This window comes from Anarrhichthys ocellatus, unplaced genomic scaffold (assembly GCF_004355925.1).
Source record: "Anarrhichthys ocellatus isolate YVR2014 unplaced genomic scaffold, GSC_Weel_1.0 scaffold3, whole genome shotgun sequence".
Classification (NCBI taxonomy): Eukaryota; Metazoa; Chordata; class Actinopteri; order Perciformes; family Anarhichadidae; genus Anarrhichthys; species Anarrhichthys ocellatus.
In genome coordinates this window covers 10119109-10133507 of record NW_022280033.1, presented here as the reverse complement: position 1 = coordinate 10133507, position 14399 = coordinate 10119109, and the positions used below count along the sequence as shown (strand labels likewise).

Sequence of the window (14399 nt, the reverse complement as noted above, 5' to 3'; positions counted from 1 at the left end):
CCTTGTCTTGGCTCTGTTCCCATGTATTTTCTGGTGCTACAGTGATGGACTGTGAAGGCAGTGGAGTTCACCGAGGAGAGAAGAACAAGAGCCTGGATATTAGCATTGCGAGTGGGGCATGCTGCTGTATCGGACCGGGGGTTTCCTACTCTGCCAGGGGAAGGACCGGGCCGAGCCAAGCCAAGCCGAGCCAAGCCAAACATCTGCTCCTGGTTAGAGGTGTCGACTCCTGCCATTCAAAGCAGAGGTTTGAAACCTCAGGCAAAGGTTTCTCTTGCCTGGGCCACTGCAAGCAGTCCTGTACGTTCCCTTGGGGAATGCAGGTCTAAGGAAAATACCACCGAAAATTCAATTCCACTTCTCCTTTCCGTGCTTCACTTCTCCGACCGACGATAATTTCATTACGCATTTATGAACTCATAAAATTCCTTCAATAACAGTTTTAGAGTAAAGGGGCTTGGAGGGCAACCAGCTATAAGAGGTGCCTCAGTGCATGAGACCCAGTCACGAGGATAGTGCAGTTATTTCTTCCTTCCTTTCTTCTTTATATCTTTGCGACACATTAACAGCTATTTGCTATAGTTAAGACATGATTTAAATATGTTCAGTGATGTCGATAGGTTTTAAATGTGCTGAGTCCCCAGGACACACAGGTGGTTATTTGAGTGGGTCCCCAATAAAATGTGTGTGTTGTTTTACAAATTGCAGTGTTTAACTTGTTTTTGATGTTATACATTGCATACACATGTTAGCAAGTCAGAATATCAATATATTTTCTTATTTATATTCAAATCAACCTTTTGTATATTTTTTTCTGAATCTAAAAAGAACATTTTAAAGTGTGATTTAATCCATTAAAATAAATAAGCTACTTTATAAATTAAATAGTTCAATATTTTGCAAAATGTGCCTATTTATATTTTACATTTTCCTTTCACTAATTGAGACTATGCACAGATGGTAAGAAAATGGTGTCGACCGGTGAAAACACTTTGTCAACAGGGCTCGTCCCCTGGACGGTAAAGCATCATTGGGTCAACACAGACATAAGTGAATACAGCGTAGATCAGCAGCCACTTGTTTTATTTACCAAAGTCAAGTTTGTAGCCGTGATTGTTGAAATAAAATCTGTGCGGATTGGTCTTGTTGCAGGAAAGCCATCTCGTCTCTCCCGCGATGATCGAGACTATGAACATGGGACCTCGTCAGCACAAGATCAGTCAGAAAATGGTGACATCTGGGTGGTTCATTTTTTCTAAACAGAAAGGTTTGTTGTTGACAATGTAGCATTATAAGCTAAGAATGAGGGCACGTTGTCTGGACGTGTCCATGGTGAGTTTACTGCGTGCTTTGGGATTTGTGTGCATCAGAGACACAGGACGCGTTCCAAGTAACATCATTGTATTTTTTAAATGTGTTGTACTGCTTAAGTGATGAAAGCCCATAAAATTGTTTAGATATTTTCTCTGTCATCTTGTAACCATACATCAGCTGGCATCTAATAAAATCTCAAAATATAAACCCAAGGCACCAATTACTGGATACTTAAGCCAATTATCAAAAACAGAAACAAAGAGAAACTTTGGCAAATGAGAAAGAAAACAATTTGGTTACACATCTAACATTAAGCTTCCATTGCTCCTCTAATGAGCCAATAAACTTTTCAGAGGTGACTGATCTTCAGATGTAGCCAAACCACTATCAGTTGTTGGGCTCAGTAAAAGTAGGTTGCCATCCTAACAGCCAAGCCCAAACTGGCTTCCATATGTGTCCGGCCATGTTTCTAGCCTACGTTTTAAGATTTACAGACAAACAAATACCCGGGCTCTGAAAGAGATGTGGGTTCTGACTGAAAGACTTATTCAAAGCTCTGCCTGACAAAAACACACACAGCTTCTCTCACTTCAGTTTACAACATTTTTTCATCTGAAACAAACACGTGTTTGAAAAAAACAACAAAAAAAAGCCGCACTGTGATCCATTACTACCTAAAGCTGCTCAGTATCTTTCAAAACCAAACGGAAAAGGCCAAATGTCAAGGAGACATTTCTGACATGAAGTCAGTTTCCCTTTAAAACTTCACATTTCAGCCGTTTCCTGGAACTCTAGATCATGTTGTTTGGATACCAGAGTTATTTGTTATTTGGCTGTTGAGTCATATGCAGGCTGCACTGAGTCATAGTTTTGGAAGGTAGCTGGGCACCTGTAGGGTTGAATTCTCTCAAAGAAAAACAGGATATTTGGACCTTGTCTGGATTTATACACAGACGCATGAGAGGTTTGATGTTGGAGGTGAGCGAAAAGACAATTAATGCGCTGAATACTAATAATACTAATAAAAGATCACAGGTAATTAGACTCCTTATCTCCCTTTTCCTCATCTGTTCACTTGTGCCACTTTTTTTCACCGGTTAGCTTTGTGCTTCCTTTATAGTTGTGCATGATGTTGCATGACAGGAATTTGAGAGAGTAAATTTGTTTAATTTGCCAAGTGGTAATTTTGCCATATTGAATAATGCATGTTGATCACAATCTTTTTGAAGATTCACACTATTTCAAAAAACAGACAGTTAAGACTGAACAGTGCCTGCTCTGCAGGTGTGTCATGAGATGTTGTTTCAACAATCATTCTCACAGCGAGGCACCGGTTTTAGTTATAGTGGAGGAAAATGTTCTTCTTCTTGATTTGACCTTAAATGCAGCTCTGGTGAAGAACACGACATTTACTTGGGCATCATTGAGGCCACTTTTTTCCATCTGCCATACGTCCTCCCTTCATGCATATTCTGTCTGAATTTAACATATCCATATATATAATTTAAGGATATTTCAAGACCCTATGGTGACACAGCAGATACAGGAGGACAATGTCTACGTAAGCAATGTGTTGTTTTATGAATCTAATTTTACAACTTCTTACTTTCAGCTGTAACATTACGGATGTTTCCAGAGCTCTTCAGACACCATCTGACGCACAGAATAATGAGGAAGTAACTTCTTCACAAATCCCTCTGAGGCGCATTCATGTTCTCGTTTCATGTGAGGGTCAGAGGTCAGTCACAGCCAGGAGCGATGCCTCTGTGCAGGTAGACTCAACACTTTAACAAGGACGGACATGTTTTCTCAATTATTGTGTTGTTTTTTTTCTTTACTGATTTTACATAGAAGACAATGTTAAAGTTGTTTGATAAAGTTCTTTAGAGGAGATCATATCGTAGATTTGGTAAAAATGAAACCGGAAAAAAAGTTTTTTCTATTGAAATATAAATCAAGCAAAAACAATATACGTACAGCCAGTCACATTTAGAAATAAAATAAATATGAAACATGCAGTGTTTTGTTTTCCATCTGTTTGTGTGAGAAGTCATCTGAAATAAATACAAGGCCAGTAAAAGGTTTTTGGAAACACACTTCTTATTAAAAGGTGTTTTCTTAAGAGCGCTCTGAAGATGTTATTTGTGCTCCGAGGCTGTTGGGGAGTCTAACAAGCGTGAAGCTACTGAAACCTGAACACCAACAGCTTTGCTCAACCTTGAAGGCAGTTTTACACCACAGGTGTTAACTGGGTCGAGGGCTCTAAACTGCCAGAGCTGGGATGGTAAAAAGATTGGTTCAGAAAAAAAAACTGAAAACAGTCTTTGTTGGACTCGTATGAGGAAAAATGTTTTACTCATCTTTGTACTTTGTTATTTCTTTGCTCTTTTCACGTCCATCCGTCCCTCGTCTGTCTGTCGCTCTTATTTAATTTCTCACTCCTTCCATCCCCCTTTCCCTTCCCTCTCTCTTAATCTAACTTTGTTCCCTCTCACTCTTGTTTTCCCATTTTGAGGGCTGAGAGCCGAATCTCCAACTCAGCAGGACACCGTGGAGTGATAGATGGCCCCTGACAAGGTCCGACACAATCCAACAAGCCATATGCTCCGAGTGAAAAAAAAAAGAAAAAATTAAAGAGGATTCACAAGTGGCCAGAAGAGAAACATGCCAAACTCTTATGCAAGCAACAATGTCTGGAGTTTACGGTAATACATGGGAGCTTTGCAAGTGAGATGAATGTACCCGGTGCTGAAGACTGGCTGGCATTTCCTCAGTTAAGTAGGCAGGAAACCAATTTGATCAAAACAAATAATTTAAACTGTAGAAAGCTTAAGCAAAGCTACAATGTTGGATACAAACTCGATGAGGAACACATTAAAGAGAAGAAAGAGGAAGGATGAAAAAGATACGTCTCGAAAATAAGAAACATATTTAACATTACGTTAAGGTTACAAGGAAAGCCTGAAAAACATCCTCAGAGAATCTTACATTTAGTCAGAGAAGAGAACGTCGTATATGAAAAAATATGTAATATCAAATACTTCCATTGTGCAATTCATAATAGAAAAATGACAGAACGCCTCTGATCCTTATTGATGATGACTAATCCCCTCAGGACTACACTGTATTCTCTCACTACAACCAAAAGGAGACTCTTTCCTTGAACACCCACACACGCATGCAGATATGCTGCAAACCTTTGTGTGACGCTAATGAGTGTGTTCAAATTCCAGTGTAGTTGAAAGAGGAAACATCATTCTTAAACACCAGGTCAATTTGCCTCCCTAAACAGGGGTTACAACTCCCTAGCCCCTTAATAGCCCCAACTTCCACTACAAACTTTAAATACAATGAGTACATATGGACAGGCACACACACACACACACACACACACACACACACACATACATACACACACATAGGGCAATCTCGAAAAATAACTGACGACAGCCTGAGAGTCAAATTAAGGAAATAAAATGTGTCTCGCTGGTAATGAAGGAGGCATGTTTCCCCTCAGGATAACAATTTCATCTGGACCCATACAGAGCTGACACACACACACACACACACGGTATGAATACACACAGACACACTCAAGAGGTACCAGCATTCCTGCTACAGGTCCATCCCATTGGTACGAACTGGCTCGGAGCAGTCAAGAACACTGTGCCATGATTTGAAATTTGACACAAAACGTATGTTTTCTAGAGTTCTGAGGGAAAATGTGGAGGCTGGATGTCATGCCAAACAATCATAGGAGAGAAAGGACTGCTTTCAAACATTTCCCATGCATCAGGCTATTAAAAATGACATTCGTATGCAGGTTGCTGGCACTTGTCTCGGGGCATATTGCAAACACATGGAATTACATGTTACGTCCATCCATGCTTTAAACACTCTAGGTATTCTTTCGATCAACGAAAAACAGACACTTCTGGATCCGTACAGGCCATGTGGAAAAAGGGAAGGGGGAAAAAAAAAAAAAAAGCAGGCAATAAGGCAATCAAGAGTTTGTCATGCTGAGCTTACATCACTGCTGATAATTGTAAACTGACGGGTAAGAATGAAGAAATGGCATGTGATAAATTCAGTGAAACACACATAGGATATAAGGTCATGTGATGTATTGTATTCACGTTCTGACTGAGCTCATTTGTCTGATACTTCTTCTACTTCTCTGAGGTATATCATAAAAAGCCTCCATGTGTGCCGCGGGGCTTCATTCTGGATCAAAACATTTTTGCCATGTAAAGAATTATGCTTATTAGAGATTATTAGAGACACTGAAACTGAAAAACAAACGTGACTTTAAACACAACGCAGCAAAAAAAAAAAAAAAAAGATGCACATGGTGACGGAAAGGACAAAACAACTGATAAAAAAGACGCACATGGTGCAAACTAAATTCTTGTAAACAACAAATGTCAGACATTAAAACTTTACTGCAGGGAATTTTAGTTACAGAGATGGTTTTGAATTAAAAAACACAAAACAAATGTTTTTCACAACAGATGAGATACTAGTCAATAGACTGATATAGTGCAGCAAATGATGAAGTTCTTCATGATTCAATGTTTAAATGTATTATGTCGGTGTAATAACGATCTCATTTAGAGTTGGTTTTGTTCAGTAGCTGCCAGGTGACTGAGGCAGCCATTGTTTGTGGTGTTCCACCACCACATGCCAAGGTTTCAATTTGTTGTGCCTGGTTTATGCCAGGCGCATTTTTTGGCTATTTTCTTCTTGGTCTGGTTTTAATACATCGTCAGTTTGTTGCCATCATTTAATATAATGCCCTAAATAATTTGCCATGAAACCCTAAAATCTAACTGAACAGGGTCCAAAGCCAATTTGCAATGGGAAGCCTAGCTCACTTAAAGGTCATTTAAATTTCAACTTGGTGTTTTCATGGATTCCTTTACAGGCTTTCCTTAGTTCGGTTTGCTACCCTGCCAGTTGTATCAGCATTCTTTGTTCATATCTGACCACAGACCATTGGCAGATCTTCTCCTCTCACAGTGTGTCTCATGTTCCCTTTCTCTCTTTGTCAATTGTTCATAAAAATGTGATTAAAAACAAAAAGGAATCGACATGAAATCTCAGATAAATAATAAAAAAAATTCTAAATTGTTTCGTTTTAAACTAAGAAGCTAAGATCATTGAAAAAATAGAACAAAAAAGACAAAACATTTACTAATTTGTGAGGAGAGAGATGAATACAAAACCTCTCTCTTTAAACAAAACATTAAAAAGTAATTAAAATATGGTAAACTTCCCTTCTTCAAAGAGAAGGATATTCATTTTACTTTACCTAACTGTGTGGACAGGTTGGAAAATAAAATCTCTGTTGAACAACTCATAGTTTGGAACCACTGTTCGAGATCATTGAATGATTTGATGATGTTCCAAAGCTTAATGTTTTTGTATAAAAACTGTGGGTATTCTTGCTTGAGCAGATTTATGAGTTTTGACTCCCCTCAGTTGTTGGCAGTACAGCACAGCAGCTTTCCAGGTCCTTTTCTTTCAAAAGAAAAGCAAGCAGTCGGGGCAAACCGTAATGTGAAAAACATACACACAACCTTTAAAAGTTCTTTGTTTTACCACTTTGCTTTCCAAGATCCACAGCAACTGCTCATATCCAATAAGATCATTATGGATATAAACAAATCAAAGCAGAATACATTCATTATCCCGCTGTGACGGCAAACTGGCTGTAATGCGGCGTTATAGTGTGAAACTTGGCAGGAGAAACTCATAAATCTGCATTCAGCAGCAAGCTGGAAAGATGGACACCAAAAACACAATTCACACCTTGTGTGTGTGTGTGTGTGTGTGTGTGTGTGTGTGCGCGCGCATATTCACTGGGGGAATTTTAAACAAAGGAGACGAGGCAGATGTTGGTGGAATTATTCTACTTCTTCCTTACAAATGAGTTTTGAACATGAGATTAAGGAAAGAGTGGACAAAAGGCTAAGGGAGGAGTCGTATAGCAGAACTAATAGGAAAGATGGAGCATGTTTCCCACTGTCATAAGAAAATATGTTTTGATTTCTTCAAATGAGTAACAACAGAAAGTTATAACTAGAGGCCTCTGACTATAGACAGCTGTGCCAGTTTGTTTTGATGAAAACATTCTCAAGTCATACACAGATGTTCAGCAAAGTCCCCTTTTTATGCTCCTCATGTCTGTTTTTAACCTTCTGTTGTTCTCCATGTCCTGTTAAGTGACTCATAATAGTTTTTGTCAGAGACATGAATGTCCCTTCAGTCTTATTATTATTATCTTATTACACAAAGAGCTTTGCACATTGAAATTATTCTTCGATTACTCAGCCAAAGCAATTGTAAAATATTGAAACGTGTGGTTTTTAGTTAGATGAAGTGCACATACTGTAGTTTTAATATTTTCGGACACATGTCTGGCAGGATTAGAGAATAGTTCAGACATGCCCAAACGTCACTTTTCCTCCATTCTCCTTCCCACAACAACTCAACACCGGACAATTCTGCAAAGCCTACATTCAGAGAAAATGTCCACCGGCAACATTTTTTAAATTCTTGCTTTCAACAACATCTGCGCATGGCAACCTAGGTAGGTATGGTCGAGTGAGGGAAAGAGTATGGACATTGTAAATAAACTATGTTTAGGGTATGTTTAACGCTAGGAAACCGGAACAGTTGGTTAAAGTAGGGTAAAGATAGTGTTGATGGTTCATACATTGTGTTCATTGTGACAGGATGCAAACTCTTATCCCCTGCATGAAGGTCAGACGTGCTACACGGTCCATCATGAGCAGCAGATTCGTCCAAGACCTCCCCGTCAATGCCAGAACACGCATCTTGAAAGTCAGCATATTCGGGGTAAAAGTTAAATTTTGATTAACTTTGGCCCAAAAACCTGGTGGAAAATAAGGACAGCGCAAACCGCTCCGCACTCTGGCTTATGCAGCTGTTCAGGAGTGCGTAGCCACTTAAAAAATAATGTCCTTGCTCTGTTGCACTTGCACGTTTGTTGTGAAAGCAGGGTTACATTAGTATTGCATCACACCTCTATTTTGTCATTCTCATGTTTCCTTTCAATGGAGCCCTGCAGCTCCCAGTGAGAGGCTTCTGGCTGTGACTGCTGCACCTCTGTGTCAGTTCAAAGAGAGGGGCTCAGGTATTAGTGTCTGATGTACTCTCAGCAATCTAACCACTGATTTGAAACTGTAAACATTTGTGATACTTGATGCGCCACATCTGAGGTCAGACTAAAGTAAGAGAGAAAGAGGAGATCGTGACGTCAACTTTTGGCTCATTAAAATAATGTTTATTAATGTGATGCCTCGAACCAAAACTTATGATCAATAAAAAAGTATGACCTCATGGATCACGTGGTGTGGCGTCAAACCAGCATCCAGTGCCCCTTTGTAAGCTTTGTTTCAGTTCAACACTGGCTGTGTTTTGTGCTATTGTTCCTGCAGGAGAATCCATCGATTTAAAGCTACATTTACTCTCACATACAGAAAACCAGAAATATCAAGACGATAACAACCAGCTATTTTGAAGTTCGGATTGTTGCAGGATTTTAGTTTCTTTTGCATTTCTGTTATACAACATGTGTTTTGCTCTCCATGAACCTGGCTCCGTCCCAAATTAAAATCCAACCTCCGTCCTACTCTGCCCCCCATCTCATCTAGATGGCTCGTCTTCCCAATCCCCCCTCCTACACTGATGTCCAGTAGGTGCCTGTGTCCAAAAACTTAAAATAACTGGACCAACAGCAACATTACTTCAGTGTTACTTATCACTTCTCATCTTGTTCTTTTACTGTACTTATAATCATAATATAGTGTACATTTTCCTTGTGTTTTCCTCATTGATGAGGTTGCTTGTGGTGATAAATGTCGTATGACTCATTCTTTTTTTTCCTCCTGTACATCTGAGAGACTTGTAAAAACTGTCTAGCTACAGGAATCATCATGTAAGAAAGAACAGATTCACACAATGTTGCTATTTATTTATCCTTTATTTATGCAGCGGGACCTTATGATTTATGATTAGGCCTACCTTATTGAAGATTATTCGGTTTTCACTAAAAAAAAAAAAAAAAAAAAAAAGATGTGTGTCCTAACTGTGAAGAAATAAAAATAGTTGTTTCTTCACAGGAAAATCGTGACATGAAATGTTCACATCATCTGATGTCAATATGCTTTTGAGTTGTGCACAATGTTTTCTATCTCTTGAAAATCAAAGGAAACATTAAAAGTGAAATCCTCGATCCTTCCAACAGAAATAGCTAAACAGGTTTGCTATTCATTGTCCCACAAGCATCTGCAGACCTTATAACTGAAAACATCCCATGTTTGACTCCTACTTCTCCAGTTTCTCTCTTTTGGGGGGATTTTCTTCTTCCCAGTGTTCTCAAATATTGATCGGCCGGCCTTAGACTACAAGAATAACACAGTATAGGAATTCTTAAATTGAGTTGCGTTTACCCTTTGAGCCTTAAAACACACGGAAGAGGCGTTTGAGGTCACAAGGTGAACGGATTGACTGCCTCTCATTCTCTGACGTGTCAAATAAACATAGGACTTTCACATGAAGTCACAATATACACAGCTAAACTAACAGTAAACATGAGAGGGAAAGTGAGGGAGAGGTGTCAAGTTGTGGAGAGGAGGGACGTGATGGAGGCAGAGGAAGAGAAGAGAGAATTGAAGAAGTGATGGCTGATGGGGGGAAATGCTCCATGCAGAGAGACACAAAATGACCCTGACTGTGACCTGGTCTGAACTTGGGGTATTTTCTCGATTATATTCCCCAGCTGAACGTGTGTGTGAATGTGTGTGTGTGTGTGTTAGCTCAGAGTGGCTCCATTATTGATAGCTCTAACAAGCCTAGGTCAAATGTCAGACAGTGGTGAGTGGAAAAGGATGGAGCGAGACTGTTAAAGGTCCTTCAAACAACTACTGCCTTCTCTCTCACACACACACACACACACACACACACAATGAATCTTGGCTGATTGTTACCAGACCGTATTTAAAAGCATCCCTTGTGCCTCTGTACCCCTGTTTCTCTCCACCACTGAGATGCACAGATTCTAGTTTACACAACATGCTTGGAGTTCAACTGAGAGTAATAATGAGACCATAAACATGTTCACACTCTCAGGACTTTTTCGGCGTTATCAGTGTTTATTCTGGTGAGTTATTAAACAGAGTCAATGTCGAATGCTGGATTTCACCAGAGGCTAATTTTTGTACCATAAAAAGAAAACGGTAACTCGTCCTTCACAAACAATCTTCGAACAACATTTCCCATTGGGCAAACCGGCAGCTTGTGTCTGTGCGCAAAAAAAATGAGTGTTTCTGTGAGAACACTTCACAGTATATCAGCTTTGGGTAAATGACATCCTTCTGCTTGGCTTCATCCCCTACTTCAAGCCAACCAGTCTGATATCAAATACGGCACATGCTCGAAAACAGCACGGCGCCGCTCTCCGTCTTTCAACTCTACTTCTACCCCATAAAAAGGATCCATCGCACCAGGAGCTCACATTTAAAGAGACAAGATACTCCACAGGGTCGTTAATCAATCAGTAAAATGATGCAAGAATGTCTGGTGTGTTGGAAAATAACATTCAGTGGTGATTCATTATCACCATAAGTTTTATTGAATCAATATTTTTAACTTATATGTCTTCATATTTCCAAGTGTAAAATCTGTTTTAAAAGTAATTAGAGTCTGCACAACAGTATAAGCTCAAAGGAGCTATGCATATTTTAACATCAGACAATCATGTCTGTGTTTATTTTTACTTGAGTATCACCGAGAAGACTCCATGCTGCAAAGCTAAGTGAGCAAGCGGTAACATCCTCTTTGTGACAGGAAGCAGCAGGGTTTATGGGAAATGTGGTCCTAATTTTGGGAAACATTACCACTATACCACATGTGTGAGAAAGAGGCTAGTTGTCTCAAACATGGTTTTATTAGTTTACACTTGTTTGTTTTACCAAAATACAACAATTTATGTATTACTGATAATTGTTATAGGACGACATATTGTCTGGGACTTTAGTAATTGAAATCACATGATACAATATGCTGTACTTATATGCTCCTGATAAATGAAATATACAATGCACACCTGAAAATAAACCAAACATATAGTCACATAATCACTATCAGCATGCTTGATAAAAAAATGAAAACTACCAAGTTTAATGAAAACATTTTAAAATGAAAGACTGAAAGGGCCATGATGGCTTTTAGCACAGTTGCAACACTACAGGATTAAAAATAGGATGCTGAACCTCTCCCTCCAAAATCTTCCTCTATGCGTCTGCCTACTTGATAAATGCAACAAGGCCATGTTTTGACTGTTGCACTTGAGAGTATCCGAATTACGCAGCTGATAAATGTTCCACATCTATCACTCATACAGCAACACACAGTGCGGTTGCACCAGTGAAGCGAGACCCTCTGAAAACAAGGAGAACACATTCCCGACCTACTCATGTGAGGCCGCCGGTTCTGTGTGTATAATAACTAAACATATTGGTGACACATCCAACTGCATTCACTTGAGGGAGACTTGGATTCTTTGATTAACATAATTTATCAATGTCTTTCCAAAACTCATAACCAAATATTTCATATTTCTGTGGATCTACAGGGAACATGGTACCACATCTCACCCTTTATCCTTCTAAAAGGCTTTCTAAGTCTGACTTTTACTGCCGTATAGCACATAAATAATGTATTCTCTTTGATTGGATTCAACTTCCAAGTCCACAATTATTTTTCCAGGAGCTCTTTGGCTTTCAAGACTCACTTTCTGGGTGGTTCTGTGTTTTGGAATTAAAACCCTACCCACCCAAAAAACACTCCCCACCCACTATCTTTTCAAGATGCTAAAGAGGATAGGACGTGTGTGTTTCTGTAAGGAGAAGCAACAGAGCAGCAAAGACTTGGAATAGCATTCGGTGTATTGTTCTAACAATGCCGTTACTTTTACGATTTCTCAGGGGTTGGAGCTAAACTTTTTCTTTTAATTTCTGATTATCTTAACCAACTGACTGACGTTTACTTCTCAGCTCTTTAAATCCATGCGAAGAGTTAACTGATCATTTCTGACACCGACTCAGTCTTTTTTATAGACTCACTCATTACAATGACTCCAAGAAACCACAGTAATTTTAACAGACAAGTCCCTCATTTACTCTCTTCTCCTGCCGTTTCTCATTTACATCCAAGTCAATCACAGAAACAGATAAGAAATGCAGCCCACCCAAAATCAGGACTCCAGAGTTCCTTCTGCGGTCAGTTTGAGTTAACTGTAACCAGTGAAAATGTCAGTGCTCTGTTTACTAGCCTCTGCTGCTGCACTCCTCGATCCATCCCCACATTCCTCCTTTACAAATTACATTTGTCATTTAGAAAGCTGATGGTTTACATTGGCATGCTTTGAACCTTGTGTGAGAGAACGTGTGTGTGTGTGTTTGCACTTACGCATCTGCATGAACGTGCAGGACCCACAAAGTCCAGACTGTGCTATGTGAACATGGATAACATGCTTCTTAGGATATGAGCAGGCGCCCCAAAAAAGAGACATTTTTGTGTGTGTAATCTCCTACCTGTTATCGTAATGTTGCTGTAGATGTTGGACAGCTGCTCTTTCAGCAGGACGAGCTGTGTGGTGGCAGCTTTCTCCCTCTGCAGCTCCAGCATTATGTCAGGATGGTTGGCCAGTTTGCAGCCCTTCTGCTCGTCCAATGCAATGTCACTGCGCACTATGTCTGCAAGTGGGCATAGATGGAAGAAATGAAGGCGACTCTAATATTTTTGTTGTCATGGATGTGAACAATTTCACAGCTATGTTGCTATTTTCATCAAAAAATACTATGCACCACAAGTTAAAACACTTTTGTTTGGTCAATTGAATTTGCAAGTAAAGCCTGGTTCACCTGTTGAAACCTAAGATAAGTTGTGTCATTTTAAACACACATTTGGTACTTTTCAAAAACAGAAACGTTTGTGTATACAATGGTAAAATGGTCAAATATCTTGAAAAGTAACACTGATGTGTGTTATATGAAGCCCTATATGCTACCATGTTACAAAAACAACATCTTTAGTGCCTTAAATTCACCGAGTTGGCAATTTAGTTGCGACACCTAGCTAACTAATGATGTCTACTTCACGGACCTTACGATAAATCCTGACGGTCACAATTTCAGGTTTTGTTGAAACGGTTTTGAAGAGGTGCTAATTAAACGTTATGGTAATGTCGGAGGTTGTATTTTGATGCTCAGTTAAATTGATGCGGATTGTGTTAAACAAAGACGTGTTTATAATATTTTCTTCATTCCATTTAATAAGTGTAAATATAAGAAGCGCCTCACGAATCTCCCTCGTGAAGGTATAGATTTCATTGTAGGGCCGGTGTTAGTATAAACTAGGTGCCCCTAACTGACTGGCAACTTACTGTATTTAAAATGAAATGGAGGCTGTTTATAATAAATAAACGACCTAACATTTGTAGGAAATAATAATGTTGCACTAAAATTAACTCTGTGCGTCTAACTGTTCATTTAGAGAGGTGAAACGCGGACAGACGGAGCAGACGTCTATGAGTCCGTCAGAAATACACATAGAGACAAGTAGACGAAGAGAAATGTCTAATCACCGTCTTCGTAGTTCTTCAGATAGTAGTCTGGCCCCGGCCCTCTAAACTTGGCGAGGTTCTTCTGGTTGTTGAACTGCAGGAAGTCGGTTCGCTTTCCGCCAAAACGCAAAAAGGCAGGAGACAGGCCGCGCGCTAGGGTCACAAGCCGCTTGGAGCTGCGGACACAAAGGACATGGCATGACATTTTATGTATAGAGTCTCACGGTCATATGTAGGAGGAGCGGACGAATGAAGGCAAATCCTAACCCACTCAATTTAGCCTACTTTCATTCAGATTATTTATATTTCCACATGTCAAAAAGATGACCTAACGGAGATACAAATTAAGTCATTTAATTTTGCAGTGGCTGTTTAAGCACCGCAGGACAATCACAAAACGTCTGCTCTGTTTTTCTCTTTGACATCAGCAGGC

The 14399-nt window shown here is 39.6% G+C and overlaps 1 protein-coding gene across 1 annotated transcript in view; it reads right to left on the bottom strand.

Annotated features, from left to right (window-relative positions):
* Positions 1 to 14399, bottom strand: part of hpse2 (heparanase 2) — a 48677-nt gene that overhangs the window by 32214 nt on the left and 2064 nt on the right. The window contains exons 2-3 of the mRNA XM_031839187.1: positions 13988 to 14142; positions 12936 to 13097 (exon numbers count right to left, since the gene is read on the bottom strand). Coding sequence (XP_031695047.1) covers positions 12936 to 13097; positions 13988 to 14142 — 317 coding nt within the window. The remainder of the gene's footprint in view (positions 1 to 12935; positions 13098 to 13987; positions 14143 to 14399) is intronic.